Here is a 15,525-nt window from a genome sequence, read left to right as displayed (position 1 = left end):
TTAAGATTAAACAGACAAAAGCTGCTCTGTCTTACTGTTGAGTGCTGTCCAGTAGACTCTGAACAGCTGGATGCAGACTCTGCGGTGCAGGACCACTAATAGAGGACGAGTCGTCTTTCCTTTGCTTAATGTAATCGCAGTCACGCACAAATGGTAAACAGGGATGAGCCAAGCAGTGGGCTCCATGAACGCCGGTTTCTGTGCTTATATAAAAATCTGTTTCTCCTTTACCATTCAGACTTATCAGTCACTGATGTATAATTAAAACCAATACATTTATTAATACGCTTTTCTTTACAGGCAGAGGACAGCAAACACAAGGTACACAGTGCCATCTACAGGCCTTATGTACAACAACATGCCACAGTTATTCTGTAATTGGGGTTATGTCATAGAAAAGTATGCTTTGATTTTTAATTTTTATTATTTTATTTTATTAACACACATTTCCCCCTTTTGGAAGATCTCAATCTTTAGCATGTCGGCTGTTCTCGAAAAGAATTAAAAGTCGAATTTAAATCCAGAAAATTCGTAAAACCTGCTTTTTTTTCTTTTTTTTAAAGTATGGGATTAGATAATTTTCTTGTTTCCAGTAATAATGATTACAGTGTGATATTTCTTTTTGAGTTGCACCCAGAGTTCAGACTGTAGAATCACTTATATGACGGAAGCAGTTTCTCGTGTAATTTCACCATCAAACATATAGATGGTATGTTTGTTTGTTTTTTCAGATTAACCCTTTTTTGTTTCAAAGTGTTAATTACTTAACATTCTGACGATAATTGATTGTAGTAATATGTTATTATAAATAAACGAATGCGTATTATTACAATAAAGCTGGAAAGCAGAATATAAGCAATTAAAATAATCTCCAGCTGTAACATATAAAGTGATGCACTACACATTAATGAATCGGTAAGTATGACCCACTTGGCTTCACCTGTTGAGACATTTATAAAAAATCCTGGAAACAGACGTGTACATATCATATCTCTAACCATAGCGGAGTGTCGACCAGCGTGCGCGATGGCAGGTCGCTGAACAGGAGATGAAAACATTTGCACATTTGCAATCAAGTTGTGTAATCCTTCGTGGTCTTCCCCTCTGCATTAGCAGATAAAGAATAATACAACGTATCGCTATTGGTGCAATACTAGGCGGGCTTTTTCTGTTTCTAACAAATAAAAAAGACTTTTTTACGTCAGTAATCCGTCACCGAGGATCTGAGCAGGTGAGCTGAAAGTGCACACCTGTCACTTATTAGCAGCCTGCTGATTCAAGCCCCGGCCTTCTTTTAATAAACGCGACCTACTTTCCTTTGCTGGATTTCCAACGAACATGTAAGGAAATAACTTATCACTACCGGTTCATACAAACTTATCTCACTCAGATTCAGCGGATTCATATGCTTCTAATATTTTCAGGAACTCCTTACAGTACTCGTTCGTCTTCTTCATCCTGGTGCCTCATGTCATATCGCTCGGTGAGTTTGGTTGCTGAGGTAAAATGGTGAAAATAAAACGTGACATCTGGAGGTATTCTCATCGACTTTCTTCCAGGACGCTGCAACGATATTTCCTTCTCGTTGTGTTGGATGAGCAAAGGGAATGATCTGGACAGGTAAACGTGATTCATAGATTTGCATAATCTCCCCCTGTGCTGTTCAGAGACCTCAGGACAAATGTAAAAGGGATGAAATAAGTATTTAGTTTCTTAAATAAGTTGGTAGTACAGAGGTTTTAACATGAAAAATATGCGTCAGGTACCTTAATTAAAAGTACCTGTATTTACAGAACTGCATACATTATGATCAAATAATTCTTAATGTTTGTTTATTAAAGTTTAATGTAACAAATGTTTTTAAGGTCACTACAACCTCAAGAATTCATACACCAATGACAAAACGTCCCACTATTACATTAGAACTACTCAACTGAAGTAACTGAGTAAATATACTATGTTTAGTTTTGATCAAAGAGGTCTAATGAGCTTAGCCAAGATGACTTACTGTATTAGATGATAAAGAGAACGGCTTGTTAAAACTTCAAATGTGACCGGATCATGTTATGCTGCCCATTTCTGAATAAGGGTGACGATAAACAGGCAGCTATTAATCAGTCACATGGAATGATCATGTAATATACAGGAGAAAATGAGGTGTACTGTTTCCCATTCTTGAAGGAAAAATGGAGACATATGGCTCAATGGCACATCATTGAAATCCATCAGAAAGGTGGGCAAAGTGACTTCTGTGACTCTGTCGCCGGGTGTTGAAAACCAGCTAACCCTCCAATATGGTGGCTCTGTCCAGGCATGGACTCTAACAGTTCCCCAAAGCCCACGTAAGCAACATACCTTCTTAATCCCAATTTAATTTGACACCCCAACCTCTTGTTTAATGTTCCTTTAAATGTGTTTACCTCACCCCAAGGTATAAAGTTTACTAAAGTCAGAGGCCGAAAGCAGCCACTACAACATCCAACAAATGCCACTAAGGTACTTTTGACAACAACTTTTACACAGATGAGTGGTTATGTTAGATTTCATGCACAGTCCACCTCACTGCATAGTTTGATTGCTGTTGGGATCTGATCGTTCCTCAGGATTTCCTCAAGTTGTTGAGTCCCACTGAAGTGTTTGCATGTGAAAATGGAACAGTATACTTCCAACAGGAGGAAAATTTCTTCCTTGCTTTGGGTGAGTGTCGTTCCTATAGTTGCACTTTAGACAGCAAAACTGGGAAGTCACCTGAACCAGCTATGAAATAGTCCTTAGCAACAGAATTGTATAAAACCACAGGGTGTTATTTATACATGGTTAGTTGTTTCCTAATGTTTATACCCTGTATTTATAATAAACTGGTAAAAGATGCCAATTTTGTCATTTAACTATTAGCAAGAAGGTAAGTGACCATTACTGATGTTGAATATTCAGGAAAGGTTCTAGTCTCTTCTGCCTTGCATTGATGTTTGCTGCTAACTTAATCCAACCAGTATCTAACCAGTTGATATTTAAGTTGTTTGGAGACCACGTGACCTGTAGCTAGGCTACCCTAGCGTGGATATCATTGAAGTAAATGCTTTTCACCTCTACTCGAGCACTCAAAGCTCTTCATACAACATGTGTTTTTCACCTGTTCTATCTAACATTTGCACTCCAGCGAATGCATTGGAGGGTAACCTGGGCTTCAGTACCCAAGGATACTTAGCATACAGACTGGAGCAGCCAGTGATCAAACCACCAACCTTCCAAATGGTAGATGACCTGCTCTACCTCCTGAGCTGCAGCCACCCAGTTGTGCTGTAAAAATGTTTACCATTCAAACTATTATGATGATTAAGATGAACGTGTGCGTTACTGCTGCAGTTTTCTGCATCTTTAAAACTATTTTTTTCTCCTCAGGTCACACAATGCGCCTCGCTTGCAAACTGGTGTCCCGCAGTCCCTCCATGTTGCTGGTTTCCTGGGAGAGGAATCAACCAGATGTCATCTATAGTCACAATGTGACTTTGTACCATGTTGAACTAGGCTCCTATAACACACATACTTTGGATGTTACCACTCACAACCACTACCGCTTCTCTGCTCTGGACCCCTGTACCCTCTACATGGCCTGTGTGGAGATTGCAGACACTCTCTCCTTAGCATGCCTCTCTACTATTACTGGTATGGACTAATGAGTGATGTTTAGTTAATTAAAGTACATTTGCAAAGGTTAAAGGCCTTAAATTCACATAACAACCTCTAGATGGCGCCAACTATGGTTTTTTTTTTTTTTTTTTTTTAACCTCAATGCTTTTTGGGGGTTTTTTGTTTTGTTTTAAGTGACACTGCTATCAGTTGTTTTCAACGCATGCTAAAACTGCTGCTGTAGCTCTTGTTCTGTTTCTCGTCAGATCCAGATGTTCCAGAGAACTTTGAGGTTACATCATGGAACAGCAGCAGCATATCTTTATCCTGGGACTGCCCTGTGAACAGCAAGTACTCGGTCTTCCTTCTCACTGCCTTCCACCTCAACGGTACAAACCACATCACAGACGAGGTCTCGTTTTGGCACAAAGATAACTTTGAGGTCAGCTTGTCTGACCTGCAGCCCTGCAGCAGAGTGAAGTTTGGCCTACAGACTGTTTGCCAGGCAGGAATCGAGTCCCGCTACAGCAAGATGGTCCTGAATGATGGAAACTCTTGTATGTGACTCACATTTTTGACCGTACTGGCACTCACTTATCTCCCTATAGAATAGCATTTTTAAATTTAAAACTGCATGCAGAGTAGCTATTAGTTATCCTTCAGTGAAAGCCCCTTCTGCTTCTCCCTCAGTCCATTCCAACATTGAGGACTTGCGTCAAACATTGTTTGGCCCCACCAACTACACCCTGAGCTGGGAGGTGAGGAACACCTCTTCCATCTCCATGTTCAGAGTGTTTCATGAAGGTGTGCTGCAGGGTACTACTCTCATGAACAGCTACACTGTGAGGGGGCTGCTGCCATGCCAACAGTACCAGGCCAGGGTGGAGGCACTTTGTGGAGATGGTGTGCTCATGAGTCCTAAGACGGTCACAGCACAAACAGGTAAAACATGACCTGTGTGCGTTGGCCAGCCAAGTTGTGTAACTGGTGGTGTTTGGCATTTAATAATGTAACTACTTCTAGTGTTAATGGGATTAATGAAATATTGAATTATAAGTATAATTATATTGTAAACTGGTAGTTGCCATACATTACTGAATTTAAAAGGGCTGTCTCAGGATGGTTCAGTAAGTCAGCTAAAGACATGTTTGCTCTATTAGCTTCTCTCTATTTTCACTGTCAACTTATCTTACTGCTGCTATTTGTAACATGTTGGGCTTCATATGTATGATGTTATTTACTTGTCTTTGTGTCCTCTGTATTGATTCTGCATGTGAATCCAGGACCTTACGGTGTGTCTGAGCTGACGTACCACTCTAATGACTCTGCTGCTGTGTGGACCCCTAGTAGCCCACAGCAGCAAGCTGTGGGCTTCGTATATGAGCTGTCCCTGAAGAACGGCACCACCATCGACAGCAGCCGTGTGTCAGTCACAAAGCTACGCCTCCTCGGGCTGGAAGAAGGGAAAACTTATGTTCTCAATGTGTGGGAAGAATGTGACAACCAGCTGGAGTCTGAACATTCGCATTTGTTTTTCATGGCAGCCAATTCATCTAAAGAGCTCCATGTGAAGGCTGGTGGACCTGCTCACGACATGGGTTGGTTTGACATACCTTTATTTCAATAGTCTTTGATGTAAACCTTTACCCACTGTTCCCATTTCCTGGTGTCTTTAGAACTAGAGTTAGATTATGACAACACAGGTCTCACAGTGGTTGTACCCTGGAAACTGCCTGAGGATCTAGACAACGGCACATCAGAAGCTAAAGATAAAATAGAGGAGATCTTCAACAACAAGGTGAGCAAAACATCAAAAATTAATATCAGCAGCTATGGACTAAAAACTCTGTAATTGGCTCATCTTAATTTTATACAATTCTGTATAAAAAATGAAAACCCGGCTTAAAATATCTCCCACTCTTCTACATCTAATGTTAGCTAGGGTGCATAGTGAGAGGGAAAAACCTTAAGATGACAGATCTGAGTGTGCTAATTTACCTGCTAATAGTAGCTCTGTTTCCAGAGTAGTGAAAAAAGGTCAGCAACACCTTGTTTAGCTCACTAGACTCTCATCGGTCTCATATTTGGAAGTAGGTGAAGTTGTGCCAGAAATTTTTGCTTTTATGTTTTAATATAAATTTTTAGCTTTCAGGTTTGAGACGTTCATATTTAAAAGCTGGCAGACTGCAAGGTGCCATACATGAGTAACCTCACTCTCTATGCTTGCTATTCCATTTAAACTTTAAAACTTATAATCAAGGTTTTTAGTTTCTTATGAGGGTTACTGAATTTAAGGTTGTTGTTTCTTTTTGTTTTTTAAATTTATGATGACTTGCCAAGTTGAAACTTTGTATTGTCCTCCAGCTGCAGGAGCTATTGAAAGATAAGCCAGTTCGGATAAAGTTGGACTCTTTTGAACCTGCAGATGAGCCAGACAAAACTGAGATTTTCTTCACGGCTTTTGATGCCTCCCAAACTAAAGAAAATGTGCCCGTACCTATTAAAGATCTTCTGTATTACACTAGCTCTCTAAATGCCACCAACATCACTGTTAAAGGTGGAGTCATTTACTGGGATGGTAAGTGTTGGTAAAAAGCTGGCTCAGCCCTTGCCAGTAAAAACCTTCATGTTTTTAGTGGAATTTTATTTTCTTTGCTTGCCTTGTTAGGTCCAGACCTGTGTGCTTCCAAACAGCCTTTATGTTCTCACAATTCTCTGTGCATCAACACTCTGGGCTCATATTCTTGTGTATGCCAGCATGGTTACTATGACGTCAACTCTGTGACTGAGCGTGCTCCAGCTTCACATCCAGTCTGCCAAGGTACAGAGACCTCTCATCAATCTCTTAAACCTATGTATTTTATTTTAAAAGCTCATCCTTTAAAAAAAAACTGCTTGTGTAGTAGTACAGCTGCTGATTTTTTTGTTTTGTTTTTTTGACCCTCGATTTCAAACAGAAAAAGGTCTCTTCAGCCGGTGTCTGGATAAATTGATGGCTGGTGCAATAGCAAAGCCCTACCTGCATTCTCGCATGGGAGGAGCAGTTGCAGTGAAGCTGAATGATGGTCGCTGCATTGTGAATGAGAGTGAGACACTGTACTACTTCCGTACCTCACGAAAAGTCTCTGAATGTGGAACCGAGAAGCAGGTGAGTAACTAAGCTCAGCAAGAAGCTCTGAAAGGTTTGTTTGCCAGACAGATTTCTTACCAATATTAAAAAAGACACTCTGTTAGTTTTCACTCAGTATCCTAAGTTGTCAGCCTAGCATACACCGGTGACCTCTGAATATTTGCCCTCGACAGGATTGATTGCACAGCATTATGTGATATGCATGTCATGCCACAGGTGAGGGATGGAAAGATTTTGTATTTTTGTGCAGTCCTAGTGATCTTTGTTTTGTAAGGCAAACGCATGTGGTGGGTGCCACTGCCTACCTCATGACTGGATATTTGCTGGATAATTAATGAATCATAGTCTGCATAAAGCATCCTGAGTCCTATAATCTTATTTAACAATAGTCTGAAAATTGTTGCTCTCCAAGTGATATGATGTATACTCAAATTAGGGTTTGTTTTCCCAACTTGAATGCATCTGTTTAGCTGTGTGCAGTCAAATTAGCTGAGTTTTACAATAATGGATTTAATTTTACAGTTTTCTTTCTTTCTTTTTCTTTTTTACTCCTTCCCCTCATACCTGTGGTTTGAGTTTTATTTCTGTTTGTCGGTTTTGTCTAGGTTAACAAAACTCACATCAACTTCCAGAATACTCTGAGTGTCACTTTGACCAAAGGGCAGATGATCAGCAGGCGGGACCTAAAAGTGGTGTGGAAGTGCGTTTACCCACGACATTATGTCCGCAATGCTCAAGTCAGCGTGGATATGGAATGGTGAGATTCATCAAATCCCAGTGTTTGTAGGAATATTCATACAATTACCAGTTTGGGGTTTAAGTAAATGCAACCTCACAGAAACTACAAAACATATTAGACTACATTATATACAAAAATTAAGCCAAAATGCAGAAGCAATGTGTGAAAACACTGTTAATGTTTCCATAGGGATTAAAAATGTAAGACAACAGCAGCAAAGTTTGTTTCTCAAAGATCAATATAATCTTCTGATCTTTGATCAGTGGGAGCAATTTGAAGTCTTCAGTATCACAAATGGAAAGCATTCAAGATGTTTGCATATCTTCTCAGGAGTAGAATCTGTCCCAAGGTCACACTGCAGTGTTCAGAAACTGCAAAACGCCCAAGAGATGCATCTCAGACTCTACAGGCCTCAAAGTTCAGAACAATACAGTTAGGGGGGGAAAGGCTGAGCAGATATGACTTGTTCAGCCTTTTTGTAAATATGGAAGCATGGATTATGTTTACAAAACTCGTAGAACCAACTGCAAGACTTTAGACAGATGAAACCAAAGTTGGATGTTTTGCCATAATGTACACCCTTTGGAAGGTTGGTGATTTTTGTCTAGTTATGTAGCCACAGGACCCGAGTTGACCATACATTCCTTACCAAATTATTGTAAAGACAAATATGAAGCCAAAAGTTTTACCAAAAAATGTCTGTTATTCCAGTTAAAATCATGATGTGTCTGAATATTTATTCCCCTGATGCATCCAAAATATGTTTTGTTGGCCTTAGATGAGAAACTCATTGCAATGAAGGTGAGGGGGGTAGTAGTAATCTTTAATGTAGGATGAGGAATACTGGAATACGTTTAAATTAAGAGGTTAAAGCTGTTGGGAATGCTGTGGTAGTGCTTTCACGGGCTGTGCATGAACAAATCCATGCAAACTTCAGTGAAGTGAGGCAGGTGTGCTTTCTTTTTATCATAATGTACTGTAAATCAGGGCAACATGAAAGAAAATGACTTCTTAATTGCCCCTTGGGGATAAATAAAGTCTCTCTGATCCTGATTCAGCTCTCTGACTCTCTGCTTGTAGGCTCACTTCCATGACCTTGGTGGAGTTTAACTCGTCAGTGCACCTGGGCCTGAAAATGACCTTGTACAGGGATGAGTCTTACACAAACAGTTACAGGGATGCCATAACCCTGGAACTCGAGGACACACTGTTCTTCCAGGTGGCTCTGGAGACAAACGGCTCTTTTGCTGTAGACCTGCTCCTGCAGGTGAAGTCGTGCTGGACGACTGAGAGCATCGACCCTCACGACCCTACCCAGGGCGTCCTTTTGCAAGATGGGTATTCATGAAATCTCGTTTTATGTTTGACAACTAGGATCCATTGCTGAGCATGCAGCTGGCAATGAATGGGCTAGACTTTGAACATACCAAATACCTATTCCTCTTTTTTTATATTATTAGAATAAACCTTTTTAAAACTTTATGGTTATAGATATCATACTGTGTGCGTGTGTATGTCTCAAGCTTTCTCAGTTGCTCTGTTAAGTCTGGTTCCTCTGTGCCCACAGACTTGATGACTTTCAGAAGATACATTTTGAAAGGTTGGGATTGCTAAATCTAACCACACGCTTATGTTTCTTCCTTGTTGCGTATGCCTTTCAGTTGTCCTGTTGACCCCACTTTCCACTGGCTGTCTGTGAACGGTCTGGCACATAGAAGCAGGTTTTCCATTCAGATGTTCAACATGCCTAAGAAGTTACCTCTTTACTTCCACTGCCTGGCCAGCATATGTGGACATGATGAAGACTGTCGACTGGTAAAATGGCCAATTGTTTCAAGCTTGAGATGCACTTGGTAAAATAATGTAGTTCATCCATTTGATGTAAGTGTCTGGCTACAGGTTACTCAGACAAAAGGGACGGACAGGTGGGAACATTGTCTTGTTTCTGCCCCCACTCTGATTGTGTCTTGGCATGCAACAACTACTGCACGTGTGTGTCACTGCATGTCAGTCGCAGTGCATTTTGTTTCCTGCTTGGCTGTCATTATACTGAAACGACATTCATATAGTCATGGCTGTAAGTTTTGACAGGTTGTTTTTCATGCACTTTGCCACTTCAGTTTTTATTTGGAGTAGGACTCTTATTTTAGTTTGGTTTCTATGAATAGAGGAAAAAATATCTTTTTTTGTAAGTTTCCAAAACATTTATTGTGGAACATTTAGTTTGGATATTTTGACAAATAAGGCCACAGTGAGATTCAGCCAAATCCCATTTTGAGGTGGTCAGCTTTGCACTTGGATTTGATATCAGCTGTTGGAATCTTTAAAGTGCCAGTACACTCTGAAGACAAGAGCTCAAAGCTTTTAGGTTACAAAAACCTACAGGTACATGAAATTCCCTTAGGTGACCATTATTGCTCATTTAACATGCTGCTGTGGTTCAGTCAGATTGGTGTTAAATTTATTTACCTTATTCTATCCAGATTTCAGAAGTTTATTTGTTTGTTTTGTGTTTCTGCATGAGTCTAAAGTTGACTCTCATTCTGTTGCAGAAATGCACTGGCAAGCAGCACACAAAGAGGTCCGTGAGTCAAATGGAGAGTGAGGGGAAACACGCTGCTGTCGTGTCTGCTGGACCTTTGATTGTCAACACAAGAGTGAAGTCAGCTACACCGTCTTACTGTAAGCTTGTCAAGGGATCATTCAGTTCATTCATTCAAATTTAAGACTGAACTCTTAAAAGAATCTGCATCTGCTTCCATAACCGTTCTTAGATTACAATGCATCAATGCATTTCTGTTAGTTTTTTGTTTTAACTTCAATTCTACTTGGTTCATATAAAAAAGGCAGTCCTGATATACACTGTCACTGATCTTCTAATATGTCTTGACTTGCTGTGCATGTGTGTAGCTGTGTGTATTGTGAATACAGGGGTGATGAAATGAACCTATATCCATCTCTTTCCAGGGGCAGAGTACATGACTGTAATAGCCATTGTGGCTGGATCAATAGGCTTTCTGGGAGTAACGGTGCTCTTAGTGAGTGCTACCAAAGCAATCATGACTTACTATGAACAGCTACGGTCCCAATAAAGTGTCTGAAACAGTATGTGTAACTTGTTGTTTCCTGCTGTAAACTCTCGGACTGTTTCTCAAGTAGTTTGTACTTGTTCTCGCTAATGAGTTTGCACGCGAGTGTGGACTTCCCAGGAACACAGCGCGATCATTTTACAATTGGAACGACAGTGTACTTGATGATGTCTCCGTTCCAGAGTTTTTACTGCCTTCCCCTCTTACTTTAACTGTGATTAATATTTGCAATGGAAATTACACATGACATGAGAAAATTATACATGATGTAGTAGTTTTTTGTTTTTATTGGGTTTTTGTTTTTGTTTTTAAAACAACAAAAACAAAACTACTATCTTAGAACTTTGACTAGAACTTTGGCAAAATTCACTTTTACATGTCATGTTTCATAATGTCTAACTAGAAAAATTTGTCAGATGAATGTTTTGGTGTATTTCAGCCCATGAAACATGTTTTTCACCAAAGATTTTAGCAATTCTAAAAATTCAAACTATTCAGCTATTAGCATTCACACTGCATTTTTGACAGGAAATGCATTTTATATACCAGTTTCAGTTACTGTTGTTCATATGTTATCAGAATGGGTTGAAATTGTATTAAATGAATACCATCAATGTGTTATCTTACTGGACTTGTGGAAGTATTTTGAGAACCATAAGAGACATAAATGTTTGAAAGGAAAAAAAATCTTGAATCTAGATGGAGACTCGTGTAGAAATATGAATGAGTTCATAAAACTGGTCAAACTGTCATGGTGTGTTGTGACAGGCAGGTAGTAGGACCCAAACACAGGACTCTTAGGTGGAATGAAACTTAAATCAGCAGCTTTTATTGCTGGAAAAACATCTTCATTAGGGATAAATATCACAAAAACCTCAAAACTCATATAGCAACTCAACTGAACTCCAGAAACTAAAAACTAGGAAAACAAATCAGGAACTATGAACAAGAATTAAGTAAAGAACACGAAGGGGGGAAAAAACACCCAGCCCACTGAAAACTTAAGAAACCCCAAAATCATGAACAGCAATCATCAAGGAACATATTTACATATTTACAGTTACTGGAACACCAACACTGGGTCACAGTTTCAATGTCAGTCGGTGTCCTTTGGTCTGCAACAACAGCAGAGCAGACTTCTCAGTCTTTTGAAGAAGCCCTTTTTCTTCTTCTTGATCTGAAGGTCTTTGCACTTCATACTGGATTCGGGTTCAGGAAAAGGTTCCTCACAGGGAACATCAGGAACTGGCCCAATTTCCAAACGAGATCCTTTGATCTTATGCTCTTCGCCTTTAACACTGGATTTGGACTCTGCATAGGGTTCTTCACGGGGAACGTCAGCCACTGCCACACTTTCCGAAAGACCTTCAATCGTAAGGTCTTCAGCCTTCAGACTAGAAGAACTTTCAGAAAGAAGTTCCTCACAGGGAACGTCAGGCTCTTGCACACTTTCGGAAAGAGCTCCTTCAATCGTAAGGTCTTGAAAACTCAGACTGGATGCCCTTTCAGCAAGAAGTTCCTCACAGGGAACGTCAGGCTCTGGAACACTTTCTGAAAAAGATCCTTCGGCTGGTGGAACATTTGCCATTGAAAGACCGTCAGAGGAGCGCTCTCCATTTGTGTTCTTCACATCAGGAAGACTTGAAGGGGGCTCAAAGATTTCACATATCTGGATCATTGCTACATCAGCAATGGTCTTCAGCAACACTGGTGCAAAGTTTGCAACTTTGATAGACAGAATTTCTTGAGGAAATTTCTGCCTGATCTCCGTCAGGATGCTGTTGACCATATCGTCTCGGATGGAGCGGGTGAAGATGGCCTGTGTTTCCATCGCCGTGAGACTCCTGGAGACACGATCTAAAGTGGCCTTGGTGACACTCGTGGAGAGGATGCTTAGACTCTGGGAGGCCATGTTTAGGAGGGGACGAGGAGGAAGCTCCCAGAAGCTCTGGAGAACACGGGGAACTACCTCGATCACTACCTCCTGCACGGTGAGCAGTTTGCTGTTATGCTGTTCCTGCTGCTTCTCTTTTAGGATTTCAACGTAATCCTTCACCACGCTCAGGAGTTTAGGTGCTCTGTAGAAAAACATGATAAGAGGTATCTTTTAAACATATTCAAAGCATCACTTAAATATTGAAACACTGTAGCTGGACTGTTAACCCTGTAACCACCTTTGTATCATACATGAGTTTCTGAGACCTCGATCTCATCAACATGATCAATACTTGCTATAATTTCAAAATATTATGGACAAAAAAAGTTTTTTTTGTCTAAAATTAACATTGTCGTTAACAAAAAGTTGCCAAAAACACCCAGTGTATCAAATGTGATACAAAAAATATGATAAATACATGATAAAAGTAAATCATACACAACATGACATAGCAAAGAACTAATTTGTGGCTTTTGTTTAAAGGGTTAATAAACATCTCAGTTCCAAAGAATCTGAATTTTCTGGCTGTTTTTTGATGGGTTGGGTCTTACAGGGTTAATGACTGTATACATGTGACTCACTGAAATTTAGGAGGCACGGCCTCTGGGAACTGAAGAAGCATTCTGGCTTCAAATTCAACGTCCCTCATTTTATTGATGACGTTCACCGCCCACACCTGAAACAGAAAACACATTTACAGTGCGCTTATGTTTAAAGGTTATGTGAACATAATGAAAAAAAAGTCTTGTGGGTTTTCTCGTCTTACCAGCCTTAGAAGAGGTTTGGCTTCCTCTTCTTCAAAATCCTCTAATTCAAACTCCCACAGCCTTCAAAAGAGAGCAAAGCAGAGGTTTTCTCTCAGCACTTACACGTCATCACAAACAGACTTTCAGGTGTGACAGTAACTCACTGCTCTCTGAGCGTCTCCCTGCTCTTCTCCACCAAAAGATCTCTCAGATCTTCAGCAGTGAGGTTCGGTGGAATTAGATCTTCCTGCTGAAGTCTGAGAAACTCCGTCATAATCGCAATCTAAAAGTAAAGGAGACATTTAATCACCACCACTCTCAGAAATGACCTGATATTTTCTGTCAGCTTTGGTTTGCATGAATCTGGGTCTAACCTGAGTCCTGTAGCCCGGAAGATGCCAGCAGATCTTTAGAGCTGTTTCATAAATCGGTGTGTTGAACAACACCTGTCAAAGAAATAGCAATTTAGTCATTGTTACTTAAAATGATTCTCAGTTTGTCAACTTTTAAAACTACAACAAATTCTTCAAATTATTGAAATGCAGTAAAAACTAAAACGGTCACATACCCTGATAGGTTTATAGATTCCTTGACTTGATTCCATTTCGACGTTTTCAAATCACAGTCGGGAAGAAAAACTTTAACTGCTCTCCAACGAAGGCGTACGGGGGGATCTGGACCTGAAAATGCTCTCAGCTCGGTGGTCTCGCACAGATGAGCTCTTTTGACAGTCTGATGTTTATTTATGTTTATTTATCTGAAGCCTGACAGCAGCTGGTATATACACAGCTTTGGATAAACTGGCCCTTTAAACAGCCCAGAGGAAGAAGAGACCTCTGCGTTATCAGTAGAGCCTAAAGCCAGAAGCACAATAATAATAATACTGTTAATATTATTTTTTATAGCAATAATACCCCAAATAATTAAGTCATTAACTACTAGGATGCCTACTGACATGTTTTCTTAGTTACTCATATTTAGAGAGGCCACATTCGTCATGCTTCACAGGAGGTCAGGAGTGACCGATGAAAGTGATGCTACGTTAGAGTCTGTCCCTGGACTGGTTGTTTGCTTCTCTATGAGTTCAGCAGGAGGAGGTGAACCCACAGCTGGGAGCGGTTCTCTAGTGGGTTCAGTATCATACTTGTGTTCATCCTGGTCTGAACCTGGTCAGAAGAACTCACTTCACTTTTGAAAATTCAATACTAGTCCCACATTTATAAAAGGTAACCCCAAACAGTCTACAACGGTTGTTTTCTCTCCACCAAAGCAAATTTGTTTGAAGAGCTTTTTGTAACTTCACTTCTCCAAAAAGCAAATAAAGAGAATAAACAAAAAATTACTGAACGATCGTCAGAATTACCAGAGCTAACGTAGATCGGTTTATGCACTTGAGTCAGGAGGGGTAAGAAAAGTGCCTGAATTGACTGCAATCTGCAATCTACTGACATCTAATGGTGACATTTAAACACGTGGTAACTTTAATGATACTTGAAAATAGGCCAGGATCTGCACTGCTTCAGCCTGAGCCTGTTCAGTCAGCACAAACAGTCGTGTAATAATAATAAATATGACTTTTCCTTCCTTTTCCATAAAAAGGGATGTCTCACGTGCTCACTGCAGTTACAGTAGTGTTACTAGAAATATTAAGACACAAATGGCAGTAATACTTTATAAAAGGCCTAATGACTAAAATCAGGTAACTTAGGTACAGCTGCTCAACTGCTCATTAAGACAAATCAGCCAGTCACATGACTGGAAATCGGTGCATTTACAGTAGGCATGCAGACCTAGTCATGATGACAAAGGTCAAACTTACCACCTTTAGGTGACTGAATGACATAAGACAGCAACGTGCAGGTATTTGTAATTTTTCTGCGACCTCTATCTCTGTGTTTGATCATCAGTCTGCAAAGGCAATGTGTTTTTTGGTACTCCGAAAAATGTACACATGTACTCTGCATACAGCAACAGAGCACTGATCTTTCCTGCCATTTCACATTTGTTGTGCTTAGAGTGCAATATAAGATTTTCCATTTATAATATGTTCCATACTTAACCGTTTTGGAGACTTTTATGTTGTTTGGCAGGATAATGGCATCACATTGAATTTTAGGTGTTAAAAATACACAGTGACTGATTTTCATGTCAACAAGTAAATAAATATTCTGATGAAGAGCCACTAAAGGAAGCTTTTGGAATAACTCTCAGCAGTAATGTGGACGTGAAATAGTTGGTAGACATATTATTAACCC

At 40.0% G+C, this 15,525-nt stretch overlaps 2 protein-coding genes across 2 annotated transcripts; one reads left to right on the top strand and one right to left on the bottom strand.

Annotated features, from left to right (window-relative positions):
* The first annotated feature begins 1,026 nt into the window (after nucleotides 1-1,026).
* LOC146688754 (uncharacterized) lies at nucleotides 1,027-10,667 on the top strand. The gene is made up of 19 exons (XM_085437494.1): nucleotides 1,027-1,033; nucleotides 1,391-1,483; nucleotides 1,560-1,620; nucleotides 2,182-2,342; nucleotides 2,432-2,496; nucleotides 2,604-2,697; nucleotides 3,403-3,666; nucleotides 3,897-4,187; nucleotides 4,321-4,572; nucleotides 4,914-5,228; nucleotides 5,307-5,428; nucleotides 5,995-6,208; nucleotides 6,299-6,451; nucleotides 6,588-6,778; nucleotides 7,366-7,517; nucleotides 8,580-8,837; nucleotides 9,161-9,314; nucleotides 10,052-10,181; nucleotides 10,467-10,667. Exons 1-19 carry the CDS (start codon nucleotides 1,027-1,029, stop codon nucleotides 10,589-10,591), a joined length of 3,102 nt encoding a protein of 1,033 aa, XP_085293620.1. The 3' UTR covers nucleotides 10,592-10,667.
* A 728-nt stretch (nucleotides 10,668-11,395) lies between these two features.
* On the bottom strand, nucleotides 11,396-12,789 carry LOC146688753 (uncharacterized). The gene has a single exon (XM_085436716.1). The coding sequence runs from the start codon at nucleotides 12,678-12,680 to the stop codon at nucleotides 11,685-11,687; it is 996 nt and encodes a 331-aa protein (XP_085292842.1). The 5' UTR covers nucleotides 12,681-12,789; the 3' UTR covers nucleotides 11,396-11,684.
* Nucleotides 12,790-15,525: the final 2,736 nt, after the last annotated feature.

Source organism: Copadichromis virginalis, linkage group LG17 (assembly GCF_057382275.1).
Source record: "Copadichromis virginalis isolate Kocher_CV1m ecotype Utaka linkage group LG17, C_Virginalis_male_GT1.1, whole genome shotgun sequence".
NCBI lineage: Eukaryota > Metazoa > Chordata > Actinopteri > Cichliformes > Cichlidae > Copadichromis > Copadichromis virginalis.
Note: the sequence above shows the minus strand (reverse complement) of the source record. Positions and strands in the feature narration are given on the sequence as shown.